General features: G+C 38.3%; 1 protein-coding gene across 1 annotated transcript in view; it reads left to right on the top strand.

Moving 5' to 3' along the window:
- The first annotated feature begins 613 nt into the window (after window positions 1–613).
- The window catches only part of insyn1 (inhibitory synaptic factor 1), a 63,471-nt gene continuing 40,987 nt past the window's right edge, over window positions 614–23,097 (top strand). Inside the window, exons 1-3 of the mRNA XM_028443273.1 lie at window positions 614–993; window positions 1,125–1,429; window positions 1,792–3,380. Of these exons, the coding sequence (XP_028299074.1) occupies window positions 3,237–3,380 (144 nt within the window). The 5' untranslated portion in view covers window positions 614–993; window positions 1,125–1,429; window positions 1,792–3,236. The remainder of the gene's footprint in view (window positions 994–1,124; window positions 1,430–1,791; window positions 3,381–23,097) is intronic.

Genomic DNA, 23,097 nt, shown 5'->3' with positions numbered 1-23,097 from the left:
CCTCTCACTCTGCATGGAGCCACAGTGGGTTTTACTGTGTGATGACAAGCTACAAATGGGATGAGGTCTCAGCCTGAAAATGTGACCAAACGTTTTGAGAACATATAACATAATGCATCTCCATATTTTCTAAACCAAACTTGATCATTTATTAATCAAAAAAATAACCCAAAGACAATTCATTATACAGCAGAATATTCTCCTAATTAGCCCTGTAGCATCAGCGTGTCTGTGATCAGGCAGTGGAAACCACAGAGGAACCCTGAACAAATTCATCTGCATGAGAAACCTATCTAACCTGAATCCATTACATATTTCTCTTTACAGTTATGCAGAGGAATGTATTTTGCCCCTGGCTCTTTACCATGTTCCCAAACCACAGCTCACTAAAACCTCTCTCACATGCTATAAGGAAGTTTGCATTTCAGATGTGCTTTGGGACACTTAATTTGAATCAAGGTACGACTTCTAGAGAATTGTGTGTTGTACTAATGAAGAGGACAGGGGAAAAGAAAGACACGCATATTTTTGCTTCTCAGTCAGATGAGGTCATCAAAGCACCAACCTACTTTGTATATTAGTGATGTAACAGCCAAGATTCTTTGGACACCCTGTCCCTGGAGAATGCTGCTTGGCTGGCGGCAGAGGAAGACTTCATCTTGATTTAAGAGAGAGATAACGCTCCCAACAGAACTGTGACAAAGGCTAGATAGGCAGTGTGTGGGGAGATAGCGAGGGAGTGTCGATGCCAGCGGAGAGGAGAGGAGAGCAGTGAGACGAGAGGAGGGACTGGCCGATAAACACTGTGCCTTTAACGCCACGCTCCTCCTCCTCCACACAGCCGAGCAGCGCTGAGGAGCCGAGTGATGCTGGCAGGAGCCTAAGCTCCACGATAAACTCTGGCATCAGCTTCCTTTCATCCGGCAGTAAGCGAGGACACAGTCAGGGCGCAGGGGCAGGAAGACAGGGATGGAGAAAGAGTGACATACAGAGGTGGAGAAAGAGATAGGAGGACAGAGTGAGACAGCCCAGTAGAAAAGGAGGGAGAGGCTGTCATTAAAATTATACAGCTCTTTCTGCACAGCAGTTCTTCAGCCTCTTTTTGTCTGTCTGCTTGCCTTTAGATGCGGGCAACTGCAGACAGGAGGGGGATGACTGGTGGAGTGTTCTTGGCAGCGCAGTTATCTGAGTGATGGGAGCAGCTGAGACGGTGGCAGAGGTATCGCAATCTGAAGCTGGAGCTCTCCTCGCTGCTCTGGCTCTTAGTCATCTTCAACCTCCAAAGAGTGCTATCAGGAGCCATTCATTGTTCCCATCTCATGCCTCCTCCTCCTACACTGCTTCATCCTACACTTCTACTCCTCCTGTGATGAGCCAAAGCCACAGAGTGAAATAACCCAGCTGATAGAAGCCTCTCTCTGTCAAGACAGTAAGTAGGGGATGGGAAAGTGTGTGTGTGCATGCGAGTGAAAGGATTAAAGAGATGAGGACAAAACCAAGACATCAAGAAGAGAGAGGACATTAGTGTGTGTTCAACAGTGGAACTTGTAATGAACAAGCTGGTTGTGTGGTGCTTAAATGACTGTGCTGTGTCTGTTGAGTGAGCTCTGAACATAGCAACAGGAAAGAAGTGCAAGGGAAAGGTAAGTGAGTGTGTGTCCCAGCAACTGTGTGCTTTGTGTGTGTGTGTGTGTGTAGTTTTTCTTGCCGTTTTGATGAAAAACTGAAAAAAAAAGAAATGACACATGAGAGATAAGTGATTGCTTTTCCCTCCCTTCCCTTTCTATCTAGGTGCCATGTGTGATTGGCCTGCACACTAGCACCAGCATCACCCTGGAGTTGACGGGAAGCTCTCCACCCTGCTATTTCTCTGGAGCTCCTATGGAAAGATTTTTTGGGATTTATCTCATCCTCCTTGATGATACAGAGCTCTTTGCAGCTCTGTAAAAGTCCACTGAGGAAACATACAATCCATGGATGAGAAGTGAAATAATTATCCAATAACAGCTCAAGTAGGCAGACCGGGTTCCCTTAGCAACAACAGAGAGAGAAGAAACCTTTTCTTTCTACTGTCTTGGTTTTTGGACACACCCCTGTGGACTGATGTGGGTCAGTTTTCAATTTATCTCATTTTTCCACAAGGCGATAAGATGAACCATGGTGCATGAGACAAGCTAGGAGCCATAATTTCAGTGAGAGCATCTGTTATACCTCCCAGCTCCCTTTTGATTCCACAGTGCATATTTGCACAATGATTTTTTTTTAATCATCAAAGTCCTGACAAGTCATCTTCAGCTGGCTCAGAGATCGGTTTATGCTGATCTTGCACCTTCTAAAATCTAAATCTTTGAACGAAACTACACCTATGTCTTCCCCCGTTTTCAACTGAAGAGAAACAAATGATGATTTAAGTTATCTTCTGCAAAAGAAAGTATATAAAGCTTATTTTAATGCAAGTTCTTATTGAGGATCTTTTTTTATTCCCATGAGGAAGAAACCTTGTACAGCACAGTGGAGTATTTCCTTTCTTCAGCAAGATCAGTCAATTTTTTTTTTCTTATACAATGGCAGTCCTCACTAGGGGACTATATTTAGAAAGAAAATCTTGTCCCCACTGGCTACCAATAAAATAGAACAATCTTCTAGCAGTGGCTAAGAGTTTTATTTTTCTATCAATGTAAGATAGCCTCCTCTAATCATGGTCCAAATGACCCCCTTTTTGGCCTTTACTCAGTTTGCTAGCCTGCCATTGTGTTAATGTTTTTCAAAAGTCTGTGTGTCAAGGACAAGAGAAAGAAGGGAAAAGAGTATTTTGCTATGAACAGACTGACAATTTAAACTGCGTCTTCTCTGAACCATTTCACACTGTCACATGAGATGAGTTGGCTCAACTTGATTATGTAAGTCACATACCAGCTTGAACCCATGCATCTTGCCTCTTCTTTCTCAATGGATTTACCACATCCTACTCATCCCATGACGCTTACATTTTCATATTTGGAAGCGTTTACAAGGAGACCTGGATGCCGGAGCGTGACCCAATGTCGAGTGTGCGGGCGAGGCAAGGTGTTTTGGCTGCACAGGTGCTTTTAAGATGTTGAGGTCTCCCTGCGTGGCCGTGGCCCCTGTTCGGATCAGTAGCACTGAGGCTCCCAGTAGCCAAAGCCATGGACCCCGACTCGGCTCCCCCACGCCCTCAGCCTATTGGCCACTGGCCCCACGTCGCCTTGTAAAGGATGTCCCTCAGCAAAGCTCCGGCCCGGGATACCTCTGAGACCCCCAGCCCGAGAGAACGCATCCGCAGGCACATGAAGATGGTGATTGACCAGCTGGAAGGCATTCTCATAGAGCTCAAAGATGTGGCCAAGGAACTCCGGGAGGTGAGAGTTAAAATTGGCTTACACGCATAAGGCTTGTGGCAAAAGGCTTAGCGGGGCATCAGGGCAAGAAAAAGAGGAAGTAAGGGAGGAAAAAGGTATTGCAAGGAGAGTGGGCTTTAGAATAATTTTTTGAGGCAGAGATCAAGATAAGATCTCACTTCTTTGGTTCTGTGTGTGTGTCTGAGGGGCAATATGGTTGATTTCCACTAAGGTGCAGCTGTTTTCCATTTACATTCAACATTCCCTTACTGGCAATTACAAAATGTCCTTTATGTCTTTAGTGGTGTCTTGTGGGATGCATATGTGAAGGGTTCATACAAAAGACAGAAGGCATATTTCGATACTGCACTTTGTGTTGTGATTGTTTAATAACCATTTCTAAAAAGTCAGCTTAAGTTATGCTGTATTAGTCATATTTGATTACTTGTCAATGTTGTGTAAGTGTTCTACTCATGTTCCGCTACACCATGTACAAATAAGTAGACTTGTGCACTAGATGACTGGTAATCAGAGTACATCTGTACATGTGTGAAAGAGCCAAATCTCTTGGGGATTTTCCCCTAAAGCTATAAACTCTTCATGCGCAGGAGAATTGCAAGAGGAGATGAAGGCATGATAGTACGACAGAGACAAATGAAGGATGAGGAAACCATTGTGCATCCTCCTCCAAACATACATGATTACCTTACTACCTTCCTCTGATCAGAGATGCTTATACTGTATGTAAATGAAAAACATGGCAAAGAGGCAGCCAGGGATAAAGCGGCCATTCATTGCTCACTCTAGTACAGCACAAAAAGCCTTTTTCTTCTCCCTGGATCACACTGACTATATGCTCCACTTTATGTAGTAGCACAGTTGGAGGCGCAAGGGCACAGCTCGGAAGGCAACCTTCTCTCTGGTGAGCAGGACAAACTGGTCACCGTGCAGGAATGATTGATTGTTATGGGACGAGTGGAAGTGGAATAATACTGGCTGAAGTTATTTATAAACAGAAAGCACAGGGTATGCCATACTTATGATCAGACCTCAATGATGAGGAAGCAACAAAGAGGCTGAAAGGTCATCTTTTATTACAAAAGTAACATTTCTACTCTTAAAATTTCACAAACACACTCAAACATGACACGTGCATCAGCAACCTGCAATTAAATCACTTGTGAGATTACAGACTGTCAGCCAAAATTAGCATAGGTACATATGAAACGGAAGGCCAAAGTTTGATGAAACCACATTAGAGTACAACTGTCATGCAAATGATGTAGTGCTCACTCATTGAGTATAAAACATGCTGAAGCAGTAAATGGTTAACCACATTGTCTTTAGGATTCGTAACAAACTGCAAAGCCCTCAGCAGTTAAAAGTGAAGCTTAGAGAAACAATGCTGAGCAAAAATCGATGACGTGTACAATGATTTAAATAGTGTTTTAATTACCACCTCCCTAATCATTTCACACATTCACATTATCACACCAATGGTGACATGGCTGCCATACAAGTTGCTAATATACCATTGGGAGCAATTTAGGATTTACTGTCAAGCCCAAGACACTTTGGCTACATTCAGACAGCAGGTCTTAAAATGCACAATTTACATTTTTTGAGGAAATATTTTTTTGTGTACTCATATTACACATTAAATTTGTCTTCTATCAGTAATTTACAAAGTGAAAGTATAGAAATACAGTTGTTTACGATTGCGTCATTTTCATTTAAAAAACAATAATAATATTGAAAAAATTTCAAAAGTCTATTTTAATTTTTCAGAAATTTCACGTGACCCCATTTAAACTCGAGGTGACCCAACATGGGGTCCCGACCACAAGGTTGAAAAAATCTGATTCAACTCCTGAATTGATTTATTTCTATAGTTTTTATAATTTCCGGTCATCTCACGCCTGGGCTGGGACCAAGAGTGACACTTTATTTGTTAATTTTCCGCTCTCTCTCTATGGCTCGTGTCGAGCCATCTCGGCCTAAAATGACCCACATGAGCAAAAGAGATCCTGAGGTAATACGTGACAATGCAGGCATGCACTGTTTTCAAAAGTAACCATGGAGGCACCTCATCTCAGCATGTGTGGCACTGATAAAACTTCTGTATGACCGAAGTCAGCGCCATAACAGCCAACTCATTTTAAGAAGACCCTCTACCACGTTAGAGGAATCGTAGCAAATGTTCCTCATCATCCTCTTGTGACATCATAAAGTGGTAGCTTTTATCGACTTCATAGGTTTACACTTAGTGCTTTTATATTTATATCTACCTAGTATGTAGTATGAGTTTGTAAAATCAAGAAATATTTTTGCTTATGAAACCAAAAAAAATCTCACCCTCCTCACTGTTTTGTTTGTGTGTTTGAGTAAGTCTAAACACATTCAGCAAGAAAACTCTTAGTCTGTTAGGACAATGGCAAGAAAATCCAAATCTATGCTTTCAAAATGATTACAACAGCAGCAGAAATAGAGAAATGTTTTTCTAATAATTCAATTTCCCAAGTCAAAGTCTAGGTAAACATGGAAATAAAAAATAAAAATAAATAGAAAAAGCAATACCTGAAGATTCATTATTTTGAAGTGAACAAGCTCTGTACACTTTGCCCCTCAAGCAATATTGTTGTTCGTCACATTGATGGAGATACACAAAAGCATTATCAGAACATCTAGCCAAGAAGATATGATATAGTATAGGTATATACTATTTAGTATAGAAACATTCTGTACTAGCAGAGTGAACCAAAGTAGATCATAGAGGAAAATTTTACACATACTAAAATTACATTAAATCACTAAAATGTAGCATGTAAAAGTTAACATATAAATGCAAAAGACAAGAACATATAATTTTAAAAGTTAGCCTGAATTAAAAAACAAAACAGCCAGTATGATACACCCAGTAAATCTTCAGGCATTATGTATCACAACAAAAGGGATAGTAAACAAAATGGTATTCAGTGTAAAAACATAGAAGAAAGAAAATAGTCAAAATTAAGGACCAGCAAATGGAATATTAGTGCATTTGTATGTAAACAACTATAACTAACCAACAATTGTCTAATTTTTGCATTTGTAAACTTTCTATTTACTTAGAGCCCTCTTTAAAACCTACGGCCATACACATTTTATGATACACAGAACATCAACCAACCTCTTGATATGAGTATAATTATATAACTTTTGCACTCAGTTTTATGTAGATAAACAGTGTTCCAGTCTAAGCTGCAGCACAATATCAGTCAACAAGTCCTCTATGCATGTGAAAGAGAAAAACGTAACAGAGCCCAGGCAGTTTTTCAAGATTGCTTCCATCCCCGCCCATTACTGTCAAATGCAGCTTGTCTTACTTGCATATCCCATTACTGGCTTCATGACAGCTAAAATGAGAAAAACCAAAAGAAAGGATGTTGGGAGGTAATATACTGATAAACTACTCCATTTGTAATAATAATACTGTCAAGAGTGGCAACTCTAAAGGAAATAATTCATTTGGATATGGTGTCAACCTTGGACTTTCTGGAAGTCTAAAGACAAACAAGTCAGGAAAACAATAGCAACCAAGCAAAATTCAGAGTAACCTATAAAAGTTGGCACCTTAACTAAAGACGGAACTGCAAATAAAAAAAAGGCAGCTATGGCAACAAATACAAAAGTGCCCTGATGTTGGTCAGAGGGATTCAGACAGGTAAATTGAAAAAATGTAATGAAGCGCTGAGAGGTTGGCAAAAAAAACTGGAAGAGAGAGAATCAGCGGAATAGTATGGACTTGAGGTAGAAGGTCGGCACTGAGCTACACATCTTTATATTAAACTGAACAGGAATGATGGACTGTTATTATGTGAATGTAGTTATTATGCAGAATGATAGTACAAGCAGAAAAAGCTTCGTGTCTGTGCTCCTCTCAAGACAAATGAGCACAGGAAGGCAATCAAGACTCTTAAAATTAAAGATCTGAGACAGCAGACCAGATAAAAGCTGCACAAGGGGCAATTATCACAAAACTCGAGCAGGACTCTTTCAGCGACCAGTACATTTTTTTTCTCTCTCTCTCTTTTTTTTTTTTTTGCATCTTCTGCATATGAATAGCTACTGGACATTTACTTACACACACCCTTAAAAATAACCAGGGCAAAGCTGGAACCAAAACATTAGTGTCCCCTTACCTTTGAATGAAATGAAAAAGTCACCTTTTGTAAGTAGGCTGAAATGTATTACAACAATAGAATCACCATGAGAGATTTTATCCATAACTTAAGGTTACAGTTGCTTTTGAAAGGAATTACTCCTCTATAAGCTTAGTCTACCAAGAACTGCCAGATGATTGTGGCATGACTGGGTGGTCCATTCAATTCTTGTTTATCACCCACATGATCTCAATGGGTTGCTCGCCAAATTGAAGGATTTATGTTTAAATGGTATCTGTTAAAGTAAATTCTCGGATAAATAACTGATGAGTGAAGCACCAATTCTTTCATGCCTGTGGCGCATTTAAATTGTTGAACTGTTGGAAGCCTTCTGTGCATTGAAAGCTTTCCAAACACCTGGCAGCAGATCAGTCAAGCCTTGCAGGCAATTGAACAAGCCACTGGTGTCTCTCGATCAAGAGTGAAACTGGTTTTGACACATCCAAACTGGGCATTTGCTCATGGACAGTAGTGAACCACATCTGTTCCAACACAAGTCAGTGGAAGTCCAAGGACGAGTCAACTGAAAATGATGGCCATTTTTTCTCCCGAAGGAGACTTAACCTGTTTCATGTCACCTTTCTGCTAGTGACCCTGTTGATGTGCAGAGAAAAAAAAATAGTGGCATCTAACTATAACTATAACTAGAACCGGATGTTTTAGCACCGGCTTTCATTTAGGAAGAAGAACTATTCAAATGACCATGAAAAACAGGATTTTCCCTCTCAGCCATGCACTTTCTAAAATGTTCTTCAATAAGCTAAGCTTAATATAACGTCTGTCTTTAAAACAACATCTTTTTAAAATGTGTAGATTTTAGGGTAAGAGTAAACCGGATTGGACCCTAATAGCTCAATTGATTTAGCTAAAATGTGACTGAAAAGGTAACTGTGAAAGACAAGCTTGGCAGTTTAATACAGTCCTGTTTGTTTAAATGAATGTCTACAATCAGTAATTAGAATCGGTCACAAAGCAGAGTTCTCATAGATCATATTTAACAAAGCGATTATTTTGATTTGGCACCCAGTGCTGCGTTCACTGCCCAGCTGACCACGGCCCAGTAATCTCCACCAGGGATAGTTGAATCTGTTCTCCAATACAGAATCCATTCACTGAAGATCAAAGCAGGGTTTGGCCCTTTATCTGACACATGAACAGGCCAACCTGTCCAAGTCAGGCTATTCATGCTTTCTGAAACACACATGGTGCAAAGTACCCTTCAACCTGAACATGTAGGCACAAGGGTTTGTTCTTATAAAAGTCTATTTAGAGGGAAATAACAAGTATCCACCCGGCTGTGTCTTGTTTTTTGTTCCTCCTTGTCTGACCTCTTTAGTGAGAGAAAATTAAATTCCTGAATTAAACCTAGTGGCGTGCCTTGAGCAGAGTCCTCTTTGCACGCTAGACAAACAAACGCAAAGAACCTGAAGCCTTATCTATTCTTTGCTGCATACAAAACACCACCTCCAACTTTCACACCTGCGTTGCTGCCTTTAGCTGTGCTCCAAATACTAAACTCACTCATCCTCGGAATGAATTAGGAATGAGGTTATTCTTAAGACTGATGAGGCCGGTTTGTGATTAAGATGTGAATACCTTGTAATCCTTTATTATTATCTGACTAAAACAGGGGGTTTGAACTTTGTCCAAAATGCCCAGCATACAGTTGCAACAAAAATTTATTTCATAATATCTAAAAGGAGGCTATATGTCAGAAAATGAAAGAAGATTCAAGAAAAAGGGGAATGACCGGTAAACAACAAGTAAAGACTTACAAAGCATTTAACCTTGAGAGCTGGGTAAAGAATAAGAAGTGCATCACACTTTGCATTCCCCTGAGCCTCTTTTACCAAGCTCCCCTGTGGAGCTCCGGCATCTTAAGGATGCAGGCCCAGCAAATTGACGAGCCCATCATGCCTGTAAGACCCGCTGGATTAGCTGGCCCTTTGAGCTCAGCCTTCCTCCAAGAACGCCACACTCAGCACAGACTGTAATGAGGGCTTCAGGTTAGACCTCTGCTGCGTTAAACTATCCAGAAGAATTACCGTTGTTGTGCTCATTGATTTTTATCAACCAACTTACACACTGTGAGCTACTCACAAATAAAACAGCTTATTTGAACAAGCATGCAATACTTTGTGTTTTGGCCTGTCTCAAGCGAATAAAAAAACCTGAATAAAATTAAATAGAAGAGAGGGATGGTAAAGTCACAGAATAAAAGGACAACCAATAGGCGCAAGACAGAAAATGAGAGGGAGAAATGAAGGGCGGATGGAGATAATGGTATCTCTGCTACATTGAATTACGACAGACTGGGTGGAACAGCTTAGATCAATTGTTGCAATTGCACTGATTCGTGGGCGTATTTTGGATTGTTTTAGCCTATCTCTTTCCTGTGAATAAAACCAGTAGGTGCAGTTAATGGTGTGAAAAATGACATCCATCGAAGAGCACAAGCAGCCTCTAAGAATAGTTCCATCATTTTATTGTGTCAAAGTATTGGCAGAGGGACAGCCTTCTCTATATTAGGCAGTCTGACTGCTCTGGCTTAGAATTTTAAGCATACAGAAATACTTCATGCAATATATTAAGGTATATTTCAACAAGTCAATGAATTTTTAAAGAGAAACTGAAACTCTGTTTTGAATTTAAAGATGGTGCTCAGAGCAGTGTAGGCTAACCCACACAACAGGGATGCACCTTAACCCAGCTAAAGGGTTTGGGGACGTGTTTTAGAAAACTTATTTTGGGCCTTTTTTATTGTTATTGTCAATGTCATGACATCACATTGACCACGGTTACATGATGTTTTTTAACTTGGAATTCATTATTCCACCATTGTTGTTTAAACATTGTTTAAACATTTAGTTTTGTGTATTTTGAGTCATTTTCATATTTTTGTTGTTTGGTGTGTGTTTGGGGGGCGGAGGGAGGGAATCCATTCTAAATTCATGCGCACCAGTCCATCCACGTGTACCTGCCTAACTTTCAATAAACTTCTCTACTGTCAGTAGTTAGATGTAGTGGCAGGTGTGTTGTGAGAGAAGCTGCAGTAATCAGGTGACCTTCACTATGTAGCAACATGTAAACACTTAGATCTGACTCAGAGCATAACACTACAGTCAATACCACCCTATGGACGGGTGTCGTGACACAGACTGTATCCGGACTAAATGGTGGTCCGGTGAGGTCTGTCCGGTCTAAATAGCGAACGGTCAAACTAACATGAAAATAAACGTTTTGAAACATTATCACCAAATAAGAAACAGTAAAAAGAGAAGTCCACGGGAGCTCACTACCACGCTACGGACGTGTGTCGTGACACAGACTGTAACCGGACTAAATGGTGGTCCGTTATACAACTTCCGGGTGAGGTCCGTCCGGTCTAAATAGCGAACGGTCAAACTAACATGAAAATAAACGTTTCGAAATGTCATCACCATATGAATAACAGTAAAAAAGTATTTTTCCTCAAAAGAGAAAAGAGAAGTCCACGGGAGCTCATGCACACACCGGAAGTGAGCTGTGCTGTGAAATAGATATAGATGGTGCGCTAGCGCCCCCTCACACCCTGAGGTCAAAATCTGAATAGGTTTCATTTCGGGGCCGTCCAGAAGTGAAATAAAATTAAAATAAACATTTTGAAATGAGCAAATTACTCCAAAATAACAGATACACACACTCGGGGTATTTGGAACCCGTCGACCGAGTTTCAGGTCCAACTCGCACCGCGTCGGGGAGATATTTGCTCCACACACACACACACACACACACACACACACACACACACACACACACACACACACACACACACACACACACACAGACCATCCTTGAATTATAGTATAGATAGATGGAATACAAAAATGTGTAAATGCCTCGCAGATGGCTGCATTATTCAATAAACTAAAAGAATGACGTAAACCAAACTTAAGAATTTAAAAACAATGTAATGGATACAATGTTTTGTTCAGTTAAAGAGATGAATTTTGCTGTTGTGAGATAAGTTTAATGTCACACAGGGATTGTGGATAAATATTGTGTGTTTTCATTTCTTTGGACTGGTTATGTCATATGTCCCAGAGCTGCAGGATGGTCTGCACAACACTAAGTTTAGAGCAGGTAGTGAAGCTGCATGTGAATATGGTAGCTATGACAATATAGCTACCATATATATGTATGACGATTTATGGCATTATTTCCTGGGAATAGAACTATAATAATGTAAGCTTAAAAAAAAGTGTGTTATGGGGTCCATAAACAAGATAAATATATCAAAAACACTATTTTTTGATTGCACACACAAACAGGATTGGAAAGAGATTTGCCAATAACATGCACTTTTAAAATGTCAAGGTTTAAACACTTCTATACTTTTATAGCCCACTACATCTTTCAAGATTCAAAGTGTTTATTGTCATCTGCACAGTAAAGAAACATGTTTTCCTGCACAATTAAATTCCTACTTTGCTGTCCACACTGGATGCCAGAAAAAAACACAAAAAAAGTAATTTGAAACAAAGAACAAAACCAAACAAATAAAAGAAAATTGTAACAATAATTATCATCATTATCATCAAAGATATATATTTACAAGTTAGAAAAGATAAAAAGTCAAATATAAAGTGTATTGTGCATTGTGAATCATATTCAGTTTATCAGCTGTTGAGTCTGATGGCAAAGGGAAAGAGGGGGTTCCTCAGTCTGGTGATCCTGCATTTCACACTTCTGTATTCTGTACCTTCGTCCTTGTCAAAATTGTTCTGTAAAATATATCATTATACATGATATTGATTGATTAGGATTAGCAGGGTGCTTAGCTTAGATAGGCTCTAATAGTCCCTTGAATAAAGAAATTAATGAGTGCTCTTACTGGTTTTATTTTAATTAAAATTCCACTTGCAAACTGTCCTTTCGTCATCATGATGTAGACACAACTATATGCTGTACAACTGGGAGTTCACGAGACCAATGTAGACCTATTTTGATTGTTAAGCTTTTTTTTTTTTTGCAAATCAAGTTGATTTTTGAATGGTCCCAGATTATGTGATAACTGTATTAATAAAATTGTGTTATGTATAATCAGGCTAATTGTCACCTTTACTCTCCATATTGTTTGCCTAACAGACGATTCAATAATTGGAGACCAAGTCTCTATGTGTGCGATCAAACAGCCTCAAAGTTTAACTTTAAAGCTCATCAGGACAATAATCTCCACTCACACCGACAGTGACAGAGATTTACTGTGTATTCTTTTTCACTTTTTTACCTCTAATACTAATATCCAATCAGCCATCAGTCAAAAGTTGTGGAACTTCAATTGTCGAATTAGGCATCAGATGTAATTGGTTTTTCTTGGGATGATTTGTCTCAACATCCAGAATCTGGATCAGTTTCAATAATCTAAAAATCCTTATACCTCATATGAAGCGAAATTTCAAAAAAATAGATTATAGATTTGTAGCTTGAACTGAAGATTGAAAATGACAAAAAATCTTGATGACTATGATAAATTAAAGCCAAATTCATACGTACAGTATATACTGTAATGTCACTGTTCTAAACCAGTGTTTCTCAAATGGGGGTACTTGAGAGAAAGAGAGAAAAATTTACAAAGTAAAAGCATTGAAAATATTTGGTTTTATAATGTTTATTTTTTTTTTTTTTTTTTTTTTTTTTTTTGTTTATTTTTAGTTAAAAACGATAATCATACTAAATATTACCAGCAACTCAAAAAACGACACCAAAAAAACACAAAATGATGATAGAAGTTATCGTGGATTGGAACATGAACTAAAAATACAAAAGTCAGTCTTGGTCCCACATCAGGAGGGAGATGACCGTAAATGATAAAAACTATAGAACTAAATCTATTCAGGAGGCACTAAATACTGTTTAATTCCACTTATTTACAAAATGAGATTCTTTAAAATGTGTTATCACTCATTCATTCCATCATAATGATCTATAGTTGTTTCAGCACAGAATTCTGAGCAAAATGATGTTGTCAGACAAAAGGGGGCACTTGGATTCGGAAATAAGAGAAAGGGGGTACTTGAGCCAAAAAAGTTTGAGAACCACTGATCTAAACCATTGGTCCAGGAATTTATTTAATCTTAAATTGGATGCAGGCTACACCTAGGACCAGTCCCTAGTTTATCCCATACGCATTTGCAAATGCACATTCAAATGTTCATTCCTCTGACTAATTTAATAATCAGTTGTTTTACATGTTTTTGGATTCAACCGTTGCAACCTGGAATAAACTCTTTGACCTTATAGCTGTCAGCAGTGCTACTCAAGGCTCTACTAAGCAGCCCAAGGATGAATGTCCATTTAATTTAATTTGGTCTACGTGCGTGTAGGGTGTGTGAAAGGAACGCCTGTAAATTCAAGTCCAATGCAGCCAATGTGTGTGCTCAGTCTAAAGAAAAAAAAAATGGTGGTGTGATTTGTGTCCAACCAAGGACATGAGGTTAATCATGACTCCAATGACACTCGCAGAGCATAATTTTCTGGCCCGACCACATAAATCATAGCGCTGGCTCTTCAGCTTGAGGTTTATTACAAATTCTGTCTGTATCTATTGCTTGCCAAAAAGCAAAATACGTAACTAATTAACCTAATGTTTAGAGCTTGTCCTCATTTGGCATCAGAGACATTGACGTAAATTAGATGGAAAAGAGAAGCGACGGTGATAAGAATGGAGAAAGAACTGTGACCTTAAGAGGGTCTGTCAAGGTCAGAGCTGGAATTATAACTCGTACAATCAGGTGTTGACGTTGGCAAAGAGGGCAGCGTGATGGAGTGGTTTGCCCACAGTCAGGACTTTCGGACTCGGGTGAGGGTGAAGACACACAGGTCATCTATTGTTGGATTTTAGCGGGGGCTTGTCAGCACAAAACAAATACAGTATATAAAGTGCAGCAGGGCGTAACAAAGTTGCAGTCTATATCGGTGTGCCTGTCTGTGGGTGTTTGTGAGAATGTGTCTGTAGGAAAAAATATTTTCGGAACATAAATATGAAATAGAAAAAAGGTGGAGGTGTGAAAGAGAAATCAGGAGACAGGAGGAGCCAGGAAGGGGCGATTAAAAGGGAAGAAAGAAAGTCAGGCTGAAAGAGGCTTATCTCTTGGCCTGCAGACAACAGTTTGTTTTCAGTGCTGTGTGCAGATTGCCGGGGGAATGGTACCAAATTCTTTTTTTAGGGCACATCAGCCAGAAGGTCAGCAGTTCATCCAATAATTATATAGCTGCAAATGTGTTGCGAGATGCACAACAGTAGGAAGAAAAAAAAGGTCAACCTATTTAACACCTGTCACTCTGGCATGTGCAGCTTTGCTGTTGTGAGTTATGCCTGGAACTCCTGATTGTCAAAGTGTATTTACTAAGGTTGCCTAAACAGCATGCAACATTCATCTTTATCCGACTTTCCCCCACCAGTTGGAGGTTTTTTTTTTCTTTTTTTTAATGGTGTTTTTGCTTTACTTTTAGCATATTGATTTATTGCAACTAAGACAATGTTTAGTCTTGGACAGTGTTTCTCAAATGGGGTTACGTGTACCCCTAGGGGTACGCAATGGCACTAAAGGGGGTACTTGAGAAAGCGAGTGAGAGAGAGTTGAAAATTATCAAATTAAATGTCAGCTTTGGTCCCACCGCAGGCGTGAGATAATGGGACCGTAAATGGGGTCACCTGAAATTTCAGAACAATTCAGATAGATTTTTGTGAAAAATGTTTAATCATTATTCAAAATAAAACAACACAATCTTAATGAACTGTATTTCTATACTTTCACTTTGTGAATCTAGTTCTAGTGCAAATATGATCAAAAACTAATTATGGGGTCGCCAGAAATTCTTGATATATCAAAATGGGGTCACTATCCAAAAAAGTTTGGGAACCACTGCATTAAATACTTTTTCTTTCCACTTATTTATAAAATGAAATTATTTAAAATGTGTTATATCACTTTTATTCGATCATTAGGATCTATATTTGTTTTTAAATAGTTTCCTAAGCAAAATGTTGTAATCGGACAAAGGGGGAACTTTGATTCAGAAATAAGAGAAAGGAGGTAGTTTGAGAAACACTGGTCTAGGACATTCACTATGACCTCCTTAATGTGTTGCTAAATTTAAGTGCACACTTCAGTGAAAATATTAGTTTCATTAAGTGAAATTTAAATGCAAAAGAGAGATTAATACACCTCAGAATAGCCTATAACTTTTTTTTTTTTTTTCTACAATTTTGTTTATTTTAAATATTATTCTTATTCTTTATTTGGTTATTTATCATGTATTTGCACGGTGTTACACACTTGACTGCTGACAGCTGGTTCTTGTAAGAGTAGAAGAAATATTGAAAAAGATGTGTTTATTATTTTGATATAAACAGATATGATTTGAACAGGGTTTGTCATCAGTTTTCTTAGTCACCCGACATTGTAGATAGAGTTGATTTAAACCTACGAGCAATGCAGCCTTTTTAAAAGCCACGGTGTTTATTTAGGAAAAAATGTTGCCATTTTTTTTTTTTTTTTTTTTTTAATCAGAACAGATAGCAGCACAGTAAAATACACTTAAAGTAGATGTATGAGACCACCTAGCACTTTTTTTTTAAAAGAGATTTTGTGGAAGGGATTGATGATATGAAAAGTTGGTCTCAAGATCCAGGGAAAGCCAGACATATGAGCACAGGGTTTCCTTGCTGTTCATATTTTTTGATAAACAAAAAAACATGGAGATTGTCATGTTAAATACATGATTTGTGAGTATCTCCGTTAAATTAGTCTTATAAATAAAGTGTTGGGAAAATTATAGGAAATTATATGGAAATGTATCTATCCTTTATTGATCGTACTACTTAAAGCTGATATCCGGAGTTTCTGAGAAATCTATGTTTATGTATCATTTTTTTGAAATGCAAAAAAATACCAAACTAGTCTTTTACTATGGTCTACTGCCGGTGGTCATTCATATACATTAATGTACATAAGTCCCTCCTTCGTCCTATAGACCCCTATACAAATGGAAACAAGAGCCAATAGGCTTTGACTTCCTGTTTTTGAGACTGTCAATCATAGTGAATGCGGAACTGTGCACGGAAACAAGGCCGTATGTCACAACAGCAAACAAGTAAATATGATTTTGGCTCTTTCCTGACCCATAGACCTATATCAATGCAACCCAATACAACCTTGTTATGTTCCGCGATGCACATGCAGAAAAGTAGAGGCGTGGCTTCTGGTAGATTGCAGAAGCAGTTGGAGGAAATGAAGCTGTTGAGGGCGGGACATCGAGATGTTTCTCGGAAACTCCGAATTTCAGCTTTAAACTATATTTGCTTAGTTCTCAATCTATAGTATACAATTATCTCACTGACACTTGAAATTATTATCTCTCTCAAAGTAATATATATATATATATATATATTTGTTCTAATTATATCTTATTATTATCATGTCTGCAAGCAGTGCAATCTTGTTGTGACAGCTATGTATGTTTTAATCTAGCAAAACATAAATTAAAAACTTCATTATTTCTGCTCAATCATTACCAGCCTTCCCTGGGAAATTGTAAACCAGAATTTATTTGGGAGGAAAAAAATTACAGAGTAGCTAAACCCAAAACCCACTTTTTTCTGCTGAATGCAAATGTATTTGGGGTATTTAGGAGTGCTGTTGATTGATCCTAGTCTAATTTTTGACATTTCAGTAAAAGCATTTTAATTTTGCATATATTGTATAATGTCAGAGTGACTTCCCTCTAAGGGTTGAAAGCTGGCTATTAAAGCTACTAATTTTGCTATTGGCTGGGAAAGAATATGTGACGTCATTTCGACCATTGTGCGTCAGTAACTGTCAGTGTTGGCCCCACGTTTACTTTTTGTTGGTGTGTAGGCGTCTTCTTGGTTCGTGTGTGTGTGTGTGTGTGTGTGTGTGTGAGGTGGGGTTCCAGGGCTGGAAGGGTCTATGGGTTTGTCTGTGCATGGGTGTGCATTTCATGTTGGGATACATTTTTTGAATTTGCCCTCTAGTTGCATGTCAGCAGAAAACTGGGGGTTTAGTTACACTTTAAAGGGAGGTTAAAGGTTACGAGAATTCTCCAGTTTATAAGCAACATTAAAATGGAAGTCTTGCCCTGAATTATAACCTGGAGAGACATGGCAGTCGTGTGTTTGTAATGTAATGATGGCGAACTCTGAGAACCACATGGTTTTATGCTCGGCAAATCGAGGGGATCGAGAATCTTTCTTTTTAAAAGATCAATGCTGGTTTTCGAGCTTCCTGCTTCAAGAGCAACACCCATATATATATATATATATAGTTATTATCAAAACACTAGTAACACACATAAGGCAGCAACTACCTATAGAACTCAACTCAGAACTGACTAACTCCTAAGACCCTGAGGATGTGACGGACCGATGTGTCGCCATAACAACCGAGAGTATCAGAGATAATAGGTCACCTAAACATCTAAGCCTAACATGTTTGTATGATATGACTAAAACAAAGACATACATTTATAGTTCCATTTATTTAAAGAGCTGTTATTTTGGGTCTGGCCTGCTTGAGATCTAATTGGACCGTATGTGGCCACTAAGGTAAAAAAGCTTTTTACACCTTTGTGATAGACACACAAAGTTACACGTGAAAGTTTGATCATTTAAACTGTTTCAATTATAACAATCAATGTCAAGGCCTTTGTATCAATAAACAGATTTATATGATATAATAATAACCTAATGGTAAATAAGGCTTGCCAAATTAAAGAAACCACATCCAGCCAAGTCTGTGTTGGAAGTTCCAGTGACTTTGAACAACCCATAAGTATACTCAATAGATAATTTACAACACAAATGAATAAATCCGAGAAATCTTATTCCCCATGCTCGTAACAATTCTCCTTACGGAAGATGAACTCTAATAAATATTCATAAATCAAAAACAACAGCAAAACCACTAAGAAATCAAAACTCAAAGGAAAATTAGATGGTTTTTTTTTTACTTTATTTGATCTGATTTAATGTTTGTCATCTATACTGTAGTAACCCCCAGGAGTGTAGAAAGAGCAGCTTCTATATATTTGGTTTAATTGAAGTACTTTTTCACTCAAATTTTGAATATTATTTAATGCTCAGTAAAGCTCTGGTTGTTAAACAAAATAATGATTCTGAAATAGTTTGGAAAATAAAATAGGGGATGCCTCATTCTGTGTTTATCATAACACTGCTCAGATGAGCATACAAACCCTGAAGTTGCTCTTGTGTTGATTGTACGGACAGCAAACCACTCATTCGCCTTCATTTTGCCGTCACTGCTATTAAAATATATTTGGGGGATCTAAAAGTGTTAATCTGTTATTTTTCAGTTGAATAAAAATAAAGATAAGAGGACCCGCAAGGAATAATGATGTCCAAATATCTTTGCATAAAAGACAGCATGACATTTACATATTACATAGCTGTGAATGCAAATCTCACACAAAGCTTTTCAACTTCTCTAATTGATGCCTGCAGCTGACTTGTTCATTTTATTGTGTTGGCTTTGACCCTGGAGAAATTTTCACCCTGTCAATTCCCCTTTCCTCTTCTTGACCATCCAATCAGAAGAGAGTGACACTATTATTTCCCCCTTTATCTAATTGCACGGACAAAGCATTGGCAAATGGGAAACGGCACTGCTGCCAAACTTTGCAGAAGAAGTAGCAACGCCTTGAAGCGCTTAAATACATTGAGACAGTCTCTGCCTGATTGACGCATTGCACAAGGCTGGCTGTGGTCTCTACTCACTGTGTGTATTTGGGTCATTTGTCCCGCCTCCACAGGGGCTCAAAACAGGTTGACTCAGAGACTGAGAAATACAGGATGCTAAACAACAGAAAAGTAGAGTTGACTCTGACTGTAACTGTTGGTGATCTGGGAATTAGACATACATGCAGTCCAGTGCTGCCTATCTGTCCAAGCACAATATATATGTACGTGTATGAGTTTAAATATAGGCAAGTGCAGCAAAGCCATCACAAGCTATAGCTTTTTTTTTTTGAGCGCCAATTGGTTTACCGGACTACTCAATAGAAAGGATATTCCATTTGTACGTTCATTATGGGTGGGATGATATATAAAGTCCACAAGACGATATACGATACTGGGCTTACAATAACAATACGGGACGATTGGAAAGAATTTAAAAAAAAAAGACCAAAATGAAAAAAGCAGTTTGGAAAAAAAACCAGACTACCTGTTGGACTTAGGCTATAGGTCAAAATTAGATTTTTGCTAGTCATGCATTGCATACAGTATACCTACTGAATGCCATCCAGCTAATTTAAACCAGTCAAAAGTTACAAACTCCAGTTGGCGCTATCAAATCTTAAAATTGCATCAACTACACGGTACATTTTTCACTAAACTATATCATCCTTCCAAATTTTATGAAATTGCACCCCCGGAATGGGCCTCACAAATACATGTAAAGTGGTGGTTCATGAATAAGCTGGAGCAGCCTTTTCCAATAGCACAACATTGAACAAATGAATGACAGTAGTTTTTTTAAACATTCTACAGAGGTGTGCAATGTAATGTTATCTGAAGATTATGATGATAAAAACAGAGACAACTATTATGTGGCTTTCAACCTTCAAAGAAAGACCAAGAAACGACAATCCTTGGCAGTCTCAAATATCTTCTTTTTAGGGCTATTGAGCAATTACAAAACAAAGGAGCGCTAGCAAGCCATCATGTTGTTGCTGTGCCCACCCACTCACTACTTACCTTGCTCCCTTAGCACATTGTCATAATTACTGTCAGAAGCATCTAATTTCCAAAAAACAAAAGATCAAATGTGAGGTTTTTTTTTTAATTAAGTACATTCAAGTAGGAAATGCTACTTTGTACCAGTTTGATTCACTAAGACCATTTATTTGATTACCGTACCACAGGAAGCTAAAGAAGATTCTCATTCTGAGACGTCATGTTACAGTGGGCATTAAAGCTCTAGGCAGTGTTGCAGTAAACCTTAGTCACTCCAGTCTCTGTGTTTACCACCCACCTCTCAAACTATCAGGTTACTTTTATCTGCTTCTGCTTAAGGGTGAATGCTTTTTAATCCAACCTATTCTTGGGGTTTCACTTTTTGAAATGGATATGAACAAACTGCCTGGGTGGTATCAGCAGTAGCAGTTAGAGGTTGGTAAACTGATAGTGATTTTTTTCTCACACTGATTTATTATCGCAAATACTACTTTAAAAATTTCAAATAAAACTGTGACAAGGTACTTTTGTACGTGTTTTGCAAGCAGTTTGTCTTTCAATCCAAAAGGAAACTGGGCTCTTTTTCATATTTGGTTCACTTCCTATTTTCAGGCTGCCGCGGCAGGTGGTGTTTAGTTTCAGGCTGCACCTGAACTGCTCTTAAAAGTGGTTGGAGACACCTGTCTGCAATGCTTCTTTGATCCGTGTCCGAAGACACATTTCCTGAGGAAATTAACTGTACAAACTCCCTTTCTCTTCATTTTATATACCTCAGATCTAATGACTCATGGTTGGGAAGTTCTCTGAACTAGATGCTCAGCAGGAGTAAAAATCATGTGATGGATATGATGAGCAAACCTTTTTCTGTCATACGTAGCTAACCTCAACCATACTCTATCATATTCCTACCTCTGTATCCAACTTACATAATTGATGGATGCATATTGGTTTTTTCTATCATTCAAGTATATGTTTTGACCAATTTTATTATTCTGGCTTATATTCCTATTATGAGTTGTTTTGATTTTACTTTTTAAGAATTTTCTTTTTTATTCTCTGGGTTTTTTAACCTTCGCCAAAGAGGTTGTATTTTCACAGGGGTTTATGTATACAGTACTTTTGCTTGTTTGTTTGTCTTTGTCTGTTAGCATGACATTAGTCAATGCATTGGATTTTATATAGCGCTTTTTCATAGACACTCAAAGTCGCTTTACAGAATTAAGGCATTATTCTTTCACTAAGCTACTATTGTAGCCACAGCTGCCCTGGGGCAGACTGACGGAAACGAGGCTGCCATAGTGCACCATCAGCCCCTCCGACCACCACCAACACTCACTCACACACTACATTCATACTAGCCAATATGGGTGAAGTGTCTTGCCCAAGGACACAATGACAGATACCACTAGAGCGACTGTCCCCCACTGTGGCAACAGGAATTCTCAGTGGTCTCCCATCCAACTAATACCTAGGCCCAGACCTGCTTAGCTTCAGAGATCTAACGAGATCGTGCAATGACAGGCTGGTATGGCTACAAAAGTACTTCATGGATTTTGACTAAATTGTAACCAAATATAGACCTTACACCACAGAAGATTAATTAAATTTTGGAAGATGATCTAATTTACTGATTTTGGATCAGTTTCAAAAATGTCCCCTTATTATTGGCAAATTTTCAAAAATGTATATCTCATTACGTAATTAACTGATCTTTATTCCATTTGACTCTGTTATATCTATGGGCTGAGATTTGTGCCACTAGTTTCAAAACAGTAAAGTCAATTTCAAGTTGTTACGTTCAAATTCAATAACAACCATTCAAATTCAGTTTCTAGTGGCACAAATCTCAGCCCAAAGGTTTCTCTTTTTTTCTTCTTTTTTTTTCCGTGTCTGCACATGCTGTAGAAGGTCAACACTGCATCTAGTGCAATATATTCACAAAAACTATGCATGTTTTATTATTGCAATGAAATAAACATTTATTTTATTGCATAAATGTGACCATTACCAGTCTTCCCCAAGGAAGGGGAAGCAAAACGTTATCAGAGGGAAGACATAAAAAGAGAGGGCAGTGAATTGGTTCCTCAATTACTCTACCGAGCTTGGATCAAATCCGAACCGCACATTTCATCCTGATTTTTCCAAAAATTGCTGTACCCATACATTTGGGCCTATTGTATGGTTATTAATGGAGAAAAAACTTTCTCACAAGGCTTTTAAGTATGAATGATCACGGTATTATGAACAGGAAAACTGATCAAGAGAAGTGCCACTATCTGGCAAAGAAATTCGGCACTCGGCGTAGGATTGACTCTCTTAGAGTTCTTGTTTTTTTAGTTACTTTGTCAGTGTCACACAAGGAATCTTTTATTAATTTATTTATTTTTTAAATCAATATATTTTCGTCTTTCCTCTTGATGCCGTAGCCTAATAAAGACTTAAGGATAATACACTATCCATCCATCTATCCCAATATTAAATGGACTCACCCCTGTTATCCTTTTTCTCCATAATAACATATTTCTAGGCAATAAACTCTTTAGTATACTTGTTGTTATAATGGCATTGAGAGCTTTAAAGTTGAATATTGCACTAAATCAAGTGGTTCTCTAATGCCTTAACATTATAACTATAGAGAAAAAAGAAAACAAACATTGGTCATCAAGCATTTGTAGAAGAAATTGAGGTATGGGCGAGTCCAGTTTCCTCTTTTTTTCTTGCTGGTTTAAATATAGACCAAGTGTCCTCTGCTGCAGATAGAATACTAATCAGGCCGGTG

Source organism: Gouania willdenowi, chromosome 3, assembly GCF_900634775.1.
Source record: "Gouania willdenowi chromosome 3, fGouWil2.1, whole genome shotgun sequence".
NCBI lineage: Eukaryota > Metazoa > Chordata > Actinopteri > Blenniiformes > Gobiesocidae > Gouania > Gouania willdenowi.
Note: the sequence above shows the minus strand (reverse complement) of the source record. Positions and strands in the feature narration are given on the sequence as shown.